At 39.4% G+C, this 17,510-nt stretch overlaps 1 protein-coding gene across 2 annotated transcripts in view; it reads left to right on the top strand.

Annotated features, from left to right (window-relative positions):
* The window catches only part of si (sucrase-isomaltase (alpha-glucosidase)), a 65,687-nt gene extending 50,135 nt beyond the window's left edge, over positions 1–15,552 (top strand). For both annotated transcript variants that reach the window (XM_051396823.1, XM_051396824.1), the window contains exons 41-48: positions 4,752–4,900; positions 5,736–5,820; positions 6,007–6,063; positions 6,871–6,995; positions 7,424–7,512; positions 9,617–9,666; positions 11,862–12,032; positions 15,113–15,552. In XM_051396823.1, the coding sequence (XP_051252783.1) occupies positions 4,752–4,900; positions 5,736–5,820; positions 6,007–6,063; positions 6,871–6,995; positions 7,424–7,512; positions 9,617–9,666; positions 11,862–12,032; positions 15,113–15,190 (804 nt within the window). In that variant the 3' untranslated portion in view covers positions 15,191–15,552. The remainder of the gene's footprint in view (positions 1–4,751; positions 4,901–5,735; positions 5,821–6,006; positions 6,064–6,870; positions 6,996–7,423; positions 7,513–9,616; positions 9,667–11,861; positions 12,033–15,112) is intronic.
* Positions 15,553–17,510: the final 1,958 nt, after the last annotated feature.

Genomic DNA, 17,510 nt, shown 5'->3' with positions numbered 1-17,510 from the left:
AAGGTGATCTGGGCACCACTGCACACCACCTAACCTCCACTCCACACATACACCCCATGATTCCAATCATTTAATAATGGCTTGCAAATGGGTGTTTAAACATGGAGAAAATTGACAAAAAAACACACAGACGGCAGGAGAGGTAGGCACAAAATGACAGTTTGAGAGGTAGAGACAAAGTCAGGAGGAGAAAAAAGTAAGAAGATAGAGAGAGGATAGCAGTGTAGGTATTTATACCAAATAGGAGGAAAAGGAATCGATGGATTGAGAAGTGAAATACTGACAAGCAAATACAGATAAAGGAACAGGGAGGGGAAGAGAAGTTCATAGGCTACGAGACAGAGAAAGTGAAAAGAATGTTGAGGAATAAAATTGGCGGGGAATAAAACAAGATGGCAATTTAGCAAGTTAAATGGTGGTGACACAGGGTGGTGATAAGGAGGTGAGAGCTGGGATGAGGACGATTTTGAAACACCTGCGATCAACTCAGAAAAGGAACGCACGAGAGGAGGGTGCTCGGTGAGAGGACGGGAAAAAAATACACAAACCAGGTCTGCAAAATGGAAGAAAAAGGGAATCAAGGTCAGCTATTTATGTAGTCTACTGTAAAAACTGTATTATTTTTCCAGTCAGCCATATAAAATCCCCAATCATCAGACAGTTAGCGACTGTAACCTCCAGTCTGCTTAACAAGGCGTTTGACAACAAAGCATTAACACCACAAACCAGACCAGAGGGTACACACAAGGTCAGAGACAGTGGAGAGAGAAAGAAAGAGGAGAGTTTTTGCAGAGTCATTCCCAGAGCTCCGTCACGCCTAGTGTCTCTTTGCCCTCAGACAACTTTCAGTGTTGACCTTGAGATAAATTCACTGCACCAGCAATATACTGCAGTGTCCACGGACATATCAGAACAATGCAAATTAATTAAACAAGATAAATTCTCCACCAATAGCTGTTTTAGCAGTGCAGTCATATTCAAGTCATGTATATTGTTATTCCCCCCAAAGGGGCATATTGTTCATCTAAACATGTTTTCTTTTTCTGATGAGAGCTCTGTAATGCAAAACAGAAACTCAAAGGTTTATGAGACGGGGCGAGGGAGTAGATTCCAGACAGATAAATGAAGAAAAAGACCAAGCAGAGGAGAGAAAAGATGAGAAGGGCTGACACAGCCAGATAACCTCATTTTTCCTTGAGGCCATGCGTGTGAGTGTGCACGCGCACACACACACACACCCCATACATATCTGTCTACAATCAGTGTGTGTGTGTCACAAAGCCCTTTGCCACTATAAATGTGGCCATGAATTAGGTGAATTCATAAGATGGATTCTCTGTCTGCTTCTCAGTCTTCAGCACTCCCTGCTCTCATCTCTTCATCAGTCCCTCCTCTAGTTTTTCACAGATGAAAAGTCTACCTTGGGGGCTCACGGTGGTGTAACTGTCAAGTAATGCAAGATTTGTGTGACTGCATGTTGAAAAATATAAAGAGAGTTTTTGGGGGATTATACTGTTGGCGACTATCCACCTTTTCGTAAAACTAGGTAGATTGCCTTGGTTGAAAGCTCAGTGAGGAACACAGTGCTGAACTGAGTGTCTGCCCTTTGTTGGGACTTGACAGCTATCAATAGCTGCCAACAAAGGTTTTGCAACTTTGGGGACAGTCTTTTTGAGCTCAGCGGTATTTGAGGCAAGCTTGAGCACGGTGTTCCATGGAGATATGGTCCCTGCAGTCCAGGCGCCAGTAGAGTGCAAGAGCAGCACTAATATTTGATCCGTGATTGTTTACCATACGACTTTGTTCAGAATAGCTGCCTCCCAGCACAGGCACAAATGGGGATATTTTCTATGGCTTCCATACATCAGTGGACATTCCCACATTTATGGAGATGGCAGAAGATTCCATAGCCTGCCTACACATTAAGTCCTGTGTCAACACACTTGTTTGATAGTTTCAATTTCTCTGTAGCCGGAGGCTGTCAGGACGCTAGCTTCACTTGTCTGTTGTTTCCCGCTTCTGATGGGCAACAGCAACGTCCAGCGTGAGAGATAATACTTTTTTTTTCTTGCTAATTCAAAATAGCTTTGCAATCTCTGCACTGTATATTTAGAGGTTGCCACTCCTAGGTCCGAACGGTTACGTCATGCAATGCCCTTCACCGAATAATGTGGGATTTTAAGACATTCCCTATTTGCAAGTCTTCCCTTTTTCATCCCGATTATTAGCTTACAAGCTTAATTCAATGCTATGCTATACGTGTCTCTTTGTACCTCCCACTGGGCATTGTGTATCTACTACCAACACATGACACAGTTGATTGGAGTTGAGACGAGAGGAAAGAAGAGAGGGTGTATTGATATATTACATTAGAAAATAAGCTGAAGCTTAACGGCTCGTTCGCACTGCCTACCTTAGCAGCGCATGTGCGCAGAGGAATGTCTTGCATTTTATTTCGCCGCCCATGTTAACAGTCACACTGCCCTCCTGAGTCATGTGTCTCAGCTGCAGCTGTATCCATATTATACCAGCAATATGTACACCTTCCACTATAGTTTCATTGTCTATATCTGTAGAATATGGCATGGAAACAAATATAAATGTAAATCTAAAAAAGTAAAGCAGGCTCATACTCAGACATTCCGATTTATATTATCAGTATCTCTCTTTATGTCTATTTTTAACACTTATACACACACACACACACACACACACACACACACACATACACACACCTAACTTACAATGGTAATTTCTTCCTGGTGAACACAACTGATTGTGAGGTATGAGGGTGCAAAAGGAGGGTTACTAAAAAGGGAGGCAGGTAGAAGAACTCCTGGGTTTCCAGATAATTACAATCTTGTAAATTTCCTAAGAAAATTAAATGATAATCTGGTAAACTCCTTAGGTCATAAGATAATGGAAATGTTCTGCATTCAATCATGTGCTGGTCGGCCTGTACTTAGTATCCACTGGGCTACTGTTAATAACTATTATCAAATCTGACCCAGCTAAATTGCAGCTGGGAAGAAAATGTCTGTCATTTTATTGGTCTCTGTGATGATTTTAATGATAATATCTTATGATTTTTTTCTTAAATTGAAAGGCAGGAGACATGAACACACAGATTCACATTTAACTGCATAACAAAGTTCCCCAAACACGCATACACACACAGTCATATGCAAATGAAGTACACACCAAGACACGTACACACGGTATCATAGGGGGGAGCATATGGTGATGACACGCTTCAGATGAAAATCTTCACGAACCTCAGTGTGTGTGTGTGTGTGTGTGGGTGTGTGTGCGTGTACATGACCAGACATATTATTGTCCTAAATACAGTTCCAGAAAATGAGCTAATTCATTTAGATTGGCCCATATATACAGAATGACAGTACACCGTGTCCTCTTTTTCTGTATCTTAAGGGAACACTTGTTGCCAATTAAAATTAGGTAAATGTCAGTACAGCGTGGGGCAGAAGAGTGCGAGCATCATTTATTCAGTATGAATGCGAGTTGGCCATTTGAGTATTTCTGGTTATTCATTTGCAGCATGTTGTGAAATCCAAATGGAAAGAGTCAAAACTGCAAACACGATGACAAGAAAAGAAAAACATTGCTGTGTGTAAATGTACAATTATTTCACAGGAGAATCTAAAGGTAATGCATTCATACTCCACTGGCTTGTTTTTCTGCATAGCCCTGCATATCTGTGTGTATCTGTACTTGTAACTGTACTTGAGACAAATTAACCAGAGATATCGGTTTTGAGGTGTATATCCACAAAACAGTGAGTCTGTATACTCAAACACTGAGCATCTGTCTCCAACTATAAGTAAACAATGTCAGCCAGTGGATTTTGTATAGGTATTTTGAGTTTTTGCATTTTGCACTCCCCAAAACAAGGTGTCCGTCCTAAAAGTTAACAGGTTATCTGATAAATTAAACACCTCCCACGGACACCAATTGTCCAATCATAGCTTAGCAACTGCAACTAGGAATGGCACGTCTGTCAAGCTTTGGACTTGTCTACATGCAGAGGCCATGTATGTGGGGCTGTAATAAGAGTGATACTCTTGGATGAGCTTTGATGATGCAATTTTTATTTTATTTTTTTAAGCCTTTCAAAAACCAGATCCCAAGAGCAAAAGTGTGAGGAATGGATTAAACAGTATCTGCTGTAACTCAAGATGCAATTGTTAGCATGTGTGCTAAAATAACTAGTGGCACTACAGTATCATACTCTTATTTACACTTAACTCCAGGCTTTGTTACCTGAGATTGTGTTGCATTCTCCTAACACATCAATTAGTCCTCAAACACACTGTTAAAAAATATGAGCACATAAGCAGCCAAACAGCTTTATATTGGAAGGACAGTGTTTTTCTTTCTGTTTGTCTTCCGTGTATCATACTCACTAATCTAGGACTAACTAGTTCTTCATTGCAATACGAGAACAATGCTGTTTCTTTATTCCAAGACTTCTACATGGGTCATCACTGGCGAGACAGCATTTTTAACCAACTAACTGGAGCTAACATCAGTTTATTTAGCTAATATCGAATCATTGATATGTGTTATGCAAAAATGAATAAACAGAAAGCCCAACAGGTGTAGCAGCACGCTGACAGGGCAAAAAAGCCGAACCCCTGTTTAAACACACATCTGTCACCATTTTGTATTACTATTCATTTTGGTTAACCTGTTTGTAAAGAATACTTTGATATTCCTTTTTTTTCCATCAGAGACAAGATCCTGTTGCTTGGAATAGCACCTTCTCCGAGGCGTCCCGTGACGTCCTGAACATCCGTTACACCCTCCTGCCCTACCTGTACACACTGATGTTTGAGGCTCATACTAAAGGAAGCACAGTAATCAGACCACTCTTGCATGAGTAAGCACAGACCACGCAAAACACGCAAAGAGGTCTTTTCTGTTAACAACATGGCTCAAGCATTACATGTAATCACTTAATCAGATCATATATTTGCTACCAGGATGGGTCATTTCACCTGGTTTGCTGCCAAGATAACCTGATTTTAAACTATATTGATTTTCATTAGTATGCAGAATATCACATGTGATTGCTGGACTAAAAAACAATTTAGGAAGAGCTTTAATTTAAGTGCTTCAACACGTTTTCAGCACCACTCTACTTTAATGCTTAACTAATTTTTAACTAGTTTGGGAAATCTTACCATCAAAGCCTCCTTTATTAGCTATGGATGTTAATGGGAGGCAAGACAAAAAAAATCCCTTTTTATTTGCATATCCATACATTTTGGAGTGAGGTTAAAGAAGCTGCTTTGTGACATTTGCTCATTTGAATAACTTGACAGGGGAAGGGAAATTTGAAGTGTCTTCCCTGCCACAGCAACAGCCATCAAGAAGCTCTTGAGCAAGGCACTTTCTGTTTCAGATCCAGTGAGACTGTTTAGAGGCCAACCGTAGATGACTGTGGCTATACTTGGCAACTCCCAGATGTGAATGTGTGGAACTGTATGAAAAAAAAAAAGACTTATTTATTCATTTTAAGAGACTCTTCTAAAGTCACAGATGGTATTTAAGGAGCTGGCAGGGTGAGTCTGGCGGGGTTATTTGGCTTGCATCTTCAAACCATTGAATTCTGAATGAGTACTTGAACAGTCGTCTGGGCTAAGGACACAGGAGAGAGCGTTGGTTACAGTTTTTCAGTCAGGCTTAATGGCATCTGTGCTGGTGTGTTGCAGGTTTGTGACTGATAAATCTACATGGGAGATCTACAAGCAATTCCTCTGGGGACCTGCCCTACTTATCTCCCCTGCACTCGACCAGGTATAGACACGCGCTTCAGCTGCTTTTTTTTTTTTTTTTTTTTACTATTTGATTGTTATGCATTAATAAACATATCACAGATGCATTTCAGGTATAGTTGTATCCTCTGCTTATATGTCTCAACGTTTTGGTTGACCTCATTCTTTTGATTAACTGTTTTAACAGTGTTAACTTTGTGATTGACAGGGAGCCAGGGATGTGGATGCCTATGTTCCTAATGCACGCTGGTATGACTTCCACACGGTGAGTCCATGCCCATAACAACCAGAAAACAGTTAGAGAGACAAAGTGACTGAAAAATAATTACAGTATATGTTATTCAAAGAGGTAACATCTGACTGGCTGATTAGTGTTTACCTAATCTGGATAATAGTCCTAACATATGAAAGTATGTTTGTGCATCATATCTTGTGCTGAAGATGCAAAGCAATGCATCTATGAGGTGCAAATTATTTTTACAAAAACAAATATGTAGGCAGACCAAGACCACAAAAATAGACTTAAACCACACTTACAACAAGAACACAAATGACAATATTAACAAGAGACATCTTTGACAACATCATTAAGGAGTTGGAGCTCAACAACTGCAGAAGGCGCCTTGATGACAAAAACAAACATCCAATCATTCTGTCTCTTTCTTGCTAGGGGACTCCCCATCTGTTAGACAGCATCAGAAAGCCAAACAAAACACAAGAAACAGTATAAACTGGGACATGGGATGGTGGAGAGGCGTGGTTACCTCCATTAAACTTCTCCCTTCAGCAAACCGAGATGGGCAAGCTGTTAGAAAAAGGACCAAGGACAAAGTGAAAAATACTGTAAAGAGGAAGTTTGCAAAAAAGTCTTTTGGCGTGTGATAAATTACTGAAATGTTTCAGATGTAGCCTTTATAGATGTCACATATTTTACTGCACGCTGGGTGATTTACCAGCACGCAAATGCCAATTTCCCACAAAGGATTTGTTGAATAAAATGAATCAAAGTTTAATTACCCATACAGTATTTCTAGAACTTTAATAGTATGCAATTATTATATGGTTTCATCAGGCCAGAGATGTTGGAGTGCGTGGCCAAGTGGTTACGATGCCGACACCCTTGAACCATATTAACCTTCATATCCGAGGAGGATATATCATACCCTGGCAGAAACCAGAGAACAACACACATCACAGGTAAGTGCACACACATCATGGCAGCACCCAGCTACAAGTCAGCACCCTGTATGTTTAGTGTGAAGTGTGTGTTTTTCATGTCTCTGCCTCAGTACCTGTGCAAAGAGATAGGGTGCATTGGGGGGGGGGGTTAAACAAGACTTTGCCTTGCATGACCGACACACATCAAAATGAATGTCATCTATGATTGTTAATGTGTTAAAGAAAGAAGCAGTGAGAATGAGAGAGAGAGAGAGAGAGAGAGAGAGAGAGAGAGAGAGAGAGAGAGAGAGAGAGAGAGAGTTAGAGGGGGATAAGTGTTCCACCAGCAGTGAGATCAGGTGGATGCCCCCAGCAGGAATGTTAATGTATTTGTCCTCAACAGCAGGTATAAATAGGTGTTGTCCTTTAGCAATATGCTATAACACTCTCTACCCCTTTTGTTTCAGTCGAAGGAATCCTTTAGGACTGATCGTTGCCCTGAGCGACAGTGGTACTGCTCAAGGATCACTCTTCTGGGATGATGGAGAAGGAATAGGTAAGTGAAAGGGTCACTCTTGACACACACACACACACACACACACACACACACACACACACACACACACACATAGAAAATCATCATCAGATGGTAGACAGATTATTACAAACAGACAAAAACACCTTGGGCCTCTTCAATGCATTTTTGGTTGTTAGCCATGCTAGTGGTATGGTTCTATGGATGGCAGTGTCTCACATTCACAACTTTGATCATAATAATCATCATCAGGTCCAATTTTTAATTCGTCCAATAATTTGATTCACGACCAATGCATTGCGAAACAAAATGTAGCCCCCGAACACCTCTTTAGAGAACATAAAGAGTGAAGAATGAAACTTTACAAGTTGAATCCGGATTAAATCAAGATTTATATTGTCAGGACCTCATTTTTAACTAAAAATACTCAAAGCTCAGAAACAGAAATAATGACAATTATCTAGTTGACCCTGAACAGCAGCTAACGGTATTTAAATCAAAACACACATCACACACACCGCAGAAGTTCACCTCTTTTAAGCCTTTGAATTAAGAAAACTTTTTTTTTTTTTAAATGTGATAGATTATAGTAGTGTGCAGACAAAAAGGACTAAACATAAGGCTGTACTTGATTTACAGATGAAAATACCAGCGTTGGTGTTTACATTGCATTAAGTGGAAGTTTCTTCAATTTATCTACAGAAGCAGTTTTTAAAATCAGAAAATAAAGATCCAAATGAATGCCTTCACACCAGTTTGTCTGAAATTCATGTACAGTATGAGAACGCAGATAGAGTTACTGAATATGAATTTCTCCATTGATTTTATCAGGTAGACAACTACAACATAGAGTCTCTCCGTTTCCTCACTCGTTCTCTCTCACCCACATACACTCACACACTGATATACGGACAGAATAAGTCTCGGAAGTGCCTCTGTGAGAAGATGCACTCCTCTGTGAGAGGCATGTTTGTGTTGGGACAAAGAAAGAGAGGGGGAGATAGAGAGAGAACGAGGGATGACAGAGAAGGGGAGTGACAGAAACTATTACAGTAATTCCCCGTGTCGCTGCCTGGAGATATACTCTCCATCACTCCTCTTTTATCTGCTCGCTCGCTCTGCGTCTCCCTGTCTTTCTGCAGTGTAGCCTCCCTATGTCTTTCTTGTTTGCGTTGCCTCTCGCTATGGCGCCTGCTTACCTGTATTATCTGCTTTTCTTGAGTTCTGTGTGTTTGAGTTTCACTTCAGAGGGTTAGCTATTCACTCTGCTATCAGTCAGACTGACTCATATGTGCATTAGTCACTCATCAGTTATTCCCTCATTCATTCAACCACAGTAGGTTTGAATTACCCTAATTCTATTATTTGCTCAGTTAATCAACCAGTAATAAGTGAGTCTTTTAATGAGTCAGTGCTGTAAAATATTAACCAGCAGTGGGATGTAACTAAGTACATGTACTCAAGCACTATTAAGAACAAATTTCCAGCTCCACCTCAACCAACAACAACAGTTAAATCCGGCTTTTACACTAATGCCTGAGTAATAATAATCTTCTTATCTAATAATGATATATACAATGATAGTATAATAGTCACAGTTGTCTGCATTACTTACTTAACATTTCCCTGACTATACTTAAATAGTTTTACTTCCGTAACATTTAACTGATTATTTTAACAGTGTGGTATAAGGACTATTGCAGATGATATTACATGTCGGCCAATAGATCATCCTAAATGTTACAAACTGGACCTTTAAATAAATTATCTAAATACTCCTCTACCACTGATATTAACTTATCTAACCGGTCACTTAGCTAATCAGTTTGACAATTATTTGTGCAGATTTTCAGTATTTAATTCACTCATGAATGCAACCCTTAACTACATTTAGTTATTTATCCACCTCATCCAGTGATTATTTATTTGTTCATTCAGTCAGTCAGATGAATATTAACCTACTCCTGTGGTCCATATGAATACTCACTTATTCATACAGTCCCTCATCTATTCACTTCTTTCTGTCCTATCATTCATTCAGGTCGTCATACACCTATTTTCTCTGTCCTTCCATTGTCTCCATTTCTCGCTCTGTATGTAATTCACTCTTATTTTCTCTCCTCAGACACAGTCAAGAGAGAACAATATCTGATGGTCTCCTTTGCAGCTGAATCGGTGAGTTCAGGGGCCAACTACATGTCACATCTCTTTTTTTCTTCTTCATCGTCATTATTGTCATTAATGCAGCAAGACTGGAGAATAAGCCAGTGCCTTGAAATGCAACTGGCTGTGGTAGGCGGATGTCAAAGGCTAGCTGTTGAAAACCATTAGCACAGAATTCATGTCTTACTCTGGGGTGGTGATTTGAATGTAGCTTTTACTCATTTTGGCTGAGACAAAATTCTCACTTTAAAAACTCTTCTTTTGACACCTTTATCAAAGACATACAAAAGCTTATGTTGTTGAATCACTTAATAATGGTAGTATTATTATAATTTAAAAGTAGATCATTTTCATTAAACTTTAACCAAAATATTTAAAAGCTTTAACAATGAGGATTTTACCATCAGAAATGGTGAGGTAGTGGAGAGGATTTATGCAAACACATGGCAGTAGCTTTTTTATGGGTATACTCAATGTTATTGTCCCATTCTCCTTATTGCCTTTGTTTTAAGATTTAGCAGTCTTGTACTTGTCGTGGTTATTTAGAAATTTTAAGCAGGTAGATAGTGTAGATGTTCATTTGTAGAATTTTATAATGATATAATCTAGAGCATTTAGTTTTGTCTATCACCAAGCCGACAGCCCTAATGAAGTTACAGTGTCATTTTCATCAGATGTGAGGCTTTTGTGGTGCACACACCTGTTTAGTGTTTTCATGGCTCCAAAAGAACAAGCTCGAATTGAGGTGGTTGGAGTGGAGCAGCTGTGGTTGTGTTTATGCAGATCACAGTGTGTTTCTGGTACTTGTTTTGTCACAAAATTGCACTTAAAATTTCAACCTCTTATCACAAACACAAGCACAAAGAGCAATTTTGTGGCTTTAGTTGGCAAAAGCACAAACACCAATTTCAAAATGACAAAAAAATAACTTTAATTTATGTTGTATTTGCTTCTTTCACCTAGTACACATTTGAATGTGTATCAAAATACAGATTTATGTGTGATTAAAGCAGACTCTGTTCCATTCAGATAATGAGTGATTACCAATACTCCAATGCTTCAATTTACAATCTCTAATTTGATGAATAGCTATGTTTAATTGGGCGAACACCTTACCTTAAATAATATTAAATTATTTAAAGTTGGCACATACGATTTTATGTGGAGCCATGATATTACCAATGTGTATAAAAATTATAGATATAAAGGAGGACCACAAAATATGAAAATGTATCTGTGTTTGTACCTCTGCTGACATTGTGTGTGCACAAAAATAGAGCCCAAAGAGTTTGTGTTGTATGTGCAAGTTTTATAGCCAAGTTCAGTGGGAAGAGAGTGTTTACCAGGCCACAGCTTGATCACATTTTGAGTCCGACATGACAGATCCTCCCTAATCACTGGGACTAATGGGACTAACCCAGCCCTATTTGCTTCTTAGCCAAGCAAAGGCGCATAATCGCACACATACACACATTAATGAGCACACATTTAATCACAAACATGCACACATACATACAGTATATGCACACATCTACAGTACACACATACCCACATACAGCTACCATGGCCAAACATCTGTGGCTGTCCTCTGCCTACCATCAGGCTCATTCCAAAGCAATTTCACACAGCGATAAAACAGGCACACTGTCTGACAGCCAAAGGGGGAGAAAGCGAGAAAGCGAGTGTGTGTGTTTTTTGTGTTTGAGTGTGCTTGTGTGTGTGTTTGTGTACGCATGCACGCGTGTGTGGGTGTACGTGTGAACAGGCAGATGTGAGAAGATGAGGATAAGTTGGGCAATGAGGCCAGCGCTGCCTGGCAGATTAGCAGATCGTATGCCATTTTGGATGGCTATCTGAATGTAGATGTGTGTGTGTGTGTGTGTGTGTGTGTGTGTGTGTGTGTGTGTGTGGAGAGAGAGAGAGAGAGAGAGAGAGAGAGAGAGAGAGAGAGAGAGAGAGAGAGAGGACATTTTAGTTTTCCTGTTTTTAAGGGGCTGCAAAAACCAAAACATAAAGTAAAAATTATAATTCGGTGCATATAAAACTAATGATTTGGAGATAGATACTCAAACATTAAAAGTCTTCTCCAATAAATAAATGAAGCATAGAAACCTTTTTTTGTTTTGTTTTTGTTTTTTGCATTGTCTGTATTCTATTTCTCATAAACTCTATTCGTCTCTTCACCCTCTCATCTCCAACACTTTCAGAACACCCTGTCTAATCAAGTTGGCCACAGTGGACTGGCCGCTGCTGACCACTTGACCCTGGGTGTGGTAAAGGTTTGGGGTGCAGGCAGTGTTAAGATCACAGGGGTGACCCTAACAGACGCAACCGGAACAGCACATCCACTGACTCCGGAGCACAACACTGACACTCAGGTAAGAAGAGTTTTGGATCTTTAGGTCACAATTTAGTTACCATAGTAAATTGCAATTGTAGCTAACTGCTTGCTCATGGTGGGAATTGTTGGGTCTCTGCAGATACATTTATAAGGAGTATGGTCTAGACCTGAGATAACTTCTGTTATGATTTGGCACTATAAAAAAGAAATAAATTAGTAGTAGTGGTTATCTAAATATGTATTAAATTACAAGTTAAACTTAATTTAGTAAAAGTTGGATCAGTTCTAACTGAAAATAGTTAACCCTTAAATAAGTTTTTAACATGAATGAAATGCCATTTCTGAAAAAAATAAGGGTGTGTACCAATGAAACTGATAATGCATGGTATATAACAAACTACATCATATTGCAGCTTTAAAGCCACAGAAAAATATTTTTTTTAAAAACGAATACTGTTTGCAGTTTCCAATTTGTGCTGGATTTTCTCACACCATTTGCTTAAAATCAACTATAGACATTGTTATGCAGTAGCATATTTTTTCTGCAAAGTCTTATTCACTGATCACTAGGAACATAAATACTAGACCGAGGCATCTGCTAGCAGGCATGGGAAACTTTGATGGTAATGGAACAATATTAGCTAATGGGTATACAAGCGTACATATTCCACTGCATCCCACAGATGCACTCAGCAAAATTTCTGCTCTAATAACCTCAAAATAAACATATTAATCACTGTCTAACATGCATACAATCAGCGTCATTGCATTTAATAGTTCACTTTGCACATTCATATCATAGCTCAGTGAGCTCCTTTCATCACTGCATGCACACATTTCATAAACACACCCCAGCTTTCAAGTTGACTGAGCATTTCCCTGCCAGTCAAAACCTGTCACTTCAACAACCAAAAAAAACCCCCAAAAAACACAGGTTCACAACTCAACCCCTGCTGTGCCGCACATTGTCATCTAATAGCTGTAATCAACTCTGCATTCCCCCAGACACTGTTGTTTTGAAATGAACACAGAGCTGAAGACTTGACTCAGGACAGTGATTTTAAAGCTGCTCTTGAAAAATGAGTGTCACTTCTTCTCGCTCTCTCCATCATCTGCTCCAGTGGTTGAGCGGAAAGAAATGTGACCGACAATCACAAGGAATTGTGTGCACAAAGCCAAGCCATATGGCCAGTTACACTACTTGCTACATGGTGATTTCTTTGCCCAAAGTGCCTTGTACCACAGTTACACAGTTAGTGGTCACTGTGAAAATGTAATCAAAGGAAATTCCAACAGTATTTGTCTGTCAATCTTCAAGGTCACTACAGTGTTAAACTTGAGCTAGAGGGGATTCAGTGTTTTACACAAGGACAATAAGGGCCTGATCTGAGGTCATTCTGCTTCTTTAATCACTAGGTGAGATCGCAGACACAGAAGGTATAAGAATCCTGAAATGTAATAACACAAGAGAGTAAGGAAGAAGAGCTTAGGTCATAAAAAGAGAAACTGGAAAAATGAAAGATATATATAAATGTGGAAGAGGAGGGTGGGGAGGGTATAGAGCTATCTCATATATGTTGGAGGTGGGTAATGGGTAAAGTGGAAGTTTACCACTACAAGAGTGTGAAGCAGAAGAAAAAGGAAAGACGAGGCCAGGTTTAAGAAGAAAGCATGTGTTCCCTCTCCTCATTTAGTCTGTGATACAATATTCCTGTCAAGGTTGTGTACTGTACTCAGTGCACTTATCGGGAGCGTGAAAATGATAGCTACAGCAGCTCCATAAATAATTGTGGGTGAAAAAGCCTGGAAGCCTTTGATTTATACTGTTCTTGGAGAAGACGGACAGGGAGAAGCAAGAAGAGATGGCAAGAATTGCAGATGAAGAAAGTCAGAATGACAGAGGGATTTTGAGGGTGTGTCAGGTGTTTGTGTTTGTGTGTCTGTGTGTGTGTGTGTGTGTGTGTGTGTGTGTGTGTGTGTGTGTGTGTGTGTGTGTGTGTGTGTGTATGTGTGTATGTGTTGGGGATGCAAGGATGGGTAGAGAATAATGAAAAGACAGAAAGACAGTCCATCTTTGGAAAGTAGTGAAGGAAGGACAGAGCAGGGTGGAGAGAGAGAGAGAGAGAGAGAGAGAGAGAGAGAGAGAGAGAGAGAGAGAGAGAATGCATCAGAGGAAACAAATGGAGAGAGGAATAGAGAGGTGAAAGAGATAAAACAGGGAGAATGAAAGATGGTCATAGGGAAGGAAGAAGGGCAGCGAGGAAGGAGGGAGAGGGAATGAGGATGACACAGTATGCGCATGGTAATAAGTGGTTTTTCAGTGCGAGACAATCCATTCATCTCCTTGAGTATTGTCTGATAGGGTAACAACTTGAAAGAAGCAGTAAGCAGCTGGCTCTGTGTCATTTAAATACAGTGAGGAGGGAGAGCTATTTCTGTCTAGTACAGGATAGGCCAGTTCATACTGTCATTTTCAATATATCATCACGTGTGTAAGCCCAGGCTTGTTTAATTTTACTACACCCTCCCATGCCATTTATATGACATGAATGGAAATGGGTTATACAGATTGATACAAGGTACAGAGCAGAGCAGAAAGAATGTACTGTACATTTTCATACATTTCTCACACTGAGTAGACTTAATTTCTGAAAAGACAAGACGGTGAAAAAAGATACATTCATCTATTTATCTATATGCATGGTTGTTTAGCTTATGCAAAATACATTGTGTGAGAGGCAAAATGTATTTTGCAACACACTCTCACTCGTCACTCGTGAAATACATGCAGCTTGGACAGTGACCACTGCTTCAAAATATGTCACTGGAGGTACCCCTGTCCTGCGTTCAAATCCGACCCATGGCCCTTTGCTGCATGTCAGCCCCTCTCTTTCCCCCTTTCCTGTCTATCTTCAGCTGTCCTATCCAATTAAAAGACAAGAAACCCCAAAAATATTTAAAAACATTGTGAAAAGGTTAGAGTGAAAGGTTAATAATGTGTAGGTTTAAATTATATATGTGTATACTGCAGTATTTGAGGAAATACAGGCCATGTCTCATTTTACAACTGGTGCACACCTTAAGAAACTACATGTATCTGTCTTCTTGTGTCTATAGGAGCTGATAATAGATGCTACTCCAAGGTCAGTTTTTGTGGATCAGAACTTTACCATGACATGGAGGACCACCATCTGATCAGCTGAAGGAGAGTTTTTGTGTTTTACTGGTAAATAAGTTTACCCGTAATGTTATTGTATTTCTGTTGCATTTCAAAACCTAATTAAAAGTTGTTGTTTTTTTTTAACATTACTGTACCATAACATCTTAAGTAACATTATATCAGATTGAGTACATGCAGAAATAATTCCAAATCATAACATGTTTTTACAGCAAATAACTTTGGAGGGTAGCTGTTTGGTGTTTCAATACCCTCAGAACAGAACTACAAATTATTAAAGCTTTGTTGTGATGATACTGGAAAAAAAAATAATGTAAACAATGTTGGCTGTCTTGATTATTTTACAAATTACATTAAAGATTCCTTGTAGAGTTTTTGACCTATGACGCTGTTTATTTATAAGCAAGCACAGGTACACCCATGTTCATGTGGATAACATGGTCCACAGACCTGCCAATGGTTTCACACTATTCCAGTGCTCTGCAGGTGGCAGGAATGTGTCAAGTAAAGTAGGACTGCAAAAAGCAACAACAAAGGCAGGGAAGAAGAAGTGGAAATATGGATGTAAACAATACAGAATTATAAATGAATAAACGGCTTTGCAAATGTTTTTTGAGGAAGGAAATGTATTCAGTATGTTTGACCTCAAGGATACACACAACGCATAAACGAATATTAGTTTTATTTTTAGTTTCAGGTAACATAGGTACAATTAAAATTATAACCATTACCATTCACAATGTGGCTTTTTGATGAAATGGCTCAAAATGCCTTTCATGTTTTTGTGGCTTGTCAAATCAAAACAATGAAACATTTAAATCCACTGAGAAATGTAACCTTAATTTAGCAAGTTTGACTATATTTAACTTAAATGTTCAAAAAATCGTTGTTAATAGTGACATCAGTGAACGGCTATCAGGGTCCTCCTGATCATCCTGGGCATCGGCCGAAAGTGACGTACTCTAGAATGAATGCTGGAAAATAAATTGTAGAGTCATGTGTAGAATAACATTACTATCTGCAATATTCCTACATTTCATTTAGACGATTGACTCCATACTACTAACTAGCTTGCCATTCACAAAGCAACCAACGCCAGATCCTGCCAAGCCACAGCCAAACAGCCAACAACAGCACTGTAGGGAGGCGGAGAGTGAAGACAAATGTCACCTTGTTTGCGGTAAATCCAACCTAAATCCCCACATGGAAATGCATATAAATTAGTCCACATGCAGCAGAGAAAGTTAGGTAAGGTCTCATTTTAAGTTATGTTCGAACCATTCACAAATTGGCAATAAAAAGTGATTATTACAACATAAAATTACGTATGAAATGGTTCAGAATCTTACATATGGAACCTTTAATACATATTACATTATAGTTCTTTATGATGAACAGGGTTCACTGCTCCCAATTTCAGTTATTGTCACATTATCTGTTTAATAGTAAAAGAAAGATCATCTTAACATAACTTGTGCCCATGAAACATGCAGTGAGCAATTTTATCAAATTGTCCTGGCCCTTTTCTCACTCCACTGAAGCATCAGTAGGCAACCAACCGCTGTGTAATATAAGTGAACAGGTGTTAATAATAAAATAACAAACAGCGAGAACTAATGACCAGTGGAAGGAAACACATGCGGCATCTCAGGATGTCTGCTTTTGATAATTAGAAATGCTTTGATTCAAGAGATGCACAATGTTGCGATTAATTCCCTGCAGCACACCAGTCACCAACAGTGACTAGTATGCTAGTACTAAGTGCATTTAGTTTTAGTATGAGTGGGCACCTGTGTGTGCACAGAGGCATGCATCTCTATGTGTATGGGTGTGCGTGTGGGTGTGCCAGGAACTATAGACACTAATTATAGCTTTCACCTGCGGCAAGCTGTCTACCTGTGCTTTGTCTCGTCCCATTACTTCCCCATATAATGATACAGTCATCCATTATTCAACCTGCAGTAAATGTAATGATATCAATTTAGCCATAGGCACCTCAAATTGATTTCCACTGTAATCGCCACTCCTCGGGTATGAATGTACAAAGAGGTTACTGCTGAACGGTGTATGGAGCGGTGTGTGTTTTGGTGTGTTTCTGTGATTGTGTCCAAAAAAACTGGAAAATTCCATTCAAGCCCCTGTCTCCAGGTAGTATGATATTTTGAAGAGTGAAGTGCCTGCAGGACAAGTTAAAGGCGATCTGACAAGGTATTCTTCATGGATTCATACTAAAGTCATCCCACTGCCAATGGAGGAGAAGAAACACTGAAACAATCAAGGCTTTTATCTGTTCTTCCACATTCTTATAATGGTGGTTTCTGGTTTCATCAATTGTTT

The sequence above is a fragment of the Dicentrarchus labrax genome, unplaced genomic scaffold (genome assembly GCF_905237075.1).
Source record: "Dicentrarchus labrax unplaced genomic scaffold, dlabrax2021, whole genome shotgun sequence".
NCBI classification, from domain to species: Eukaryota; Metazoa; Chordata; class Actinopteri; family Moronidae; genus Dicentrarchus; species Dicentrarchus labrax.
The sequence above is the reverse complement of the archived record's forward strand: the minus strand, read 5'-3'. Positions and strand labels throughout refer to the sequence as shown.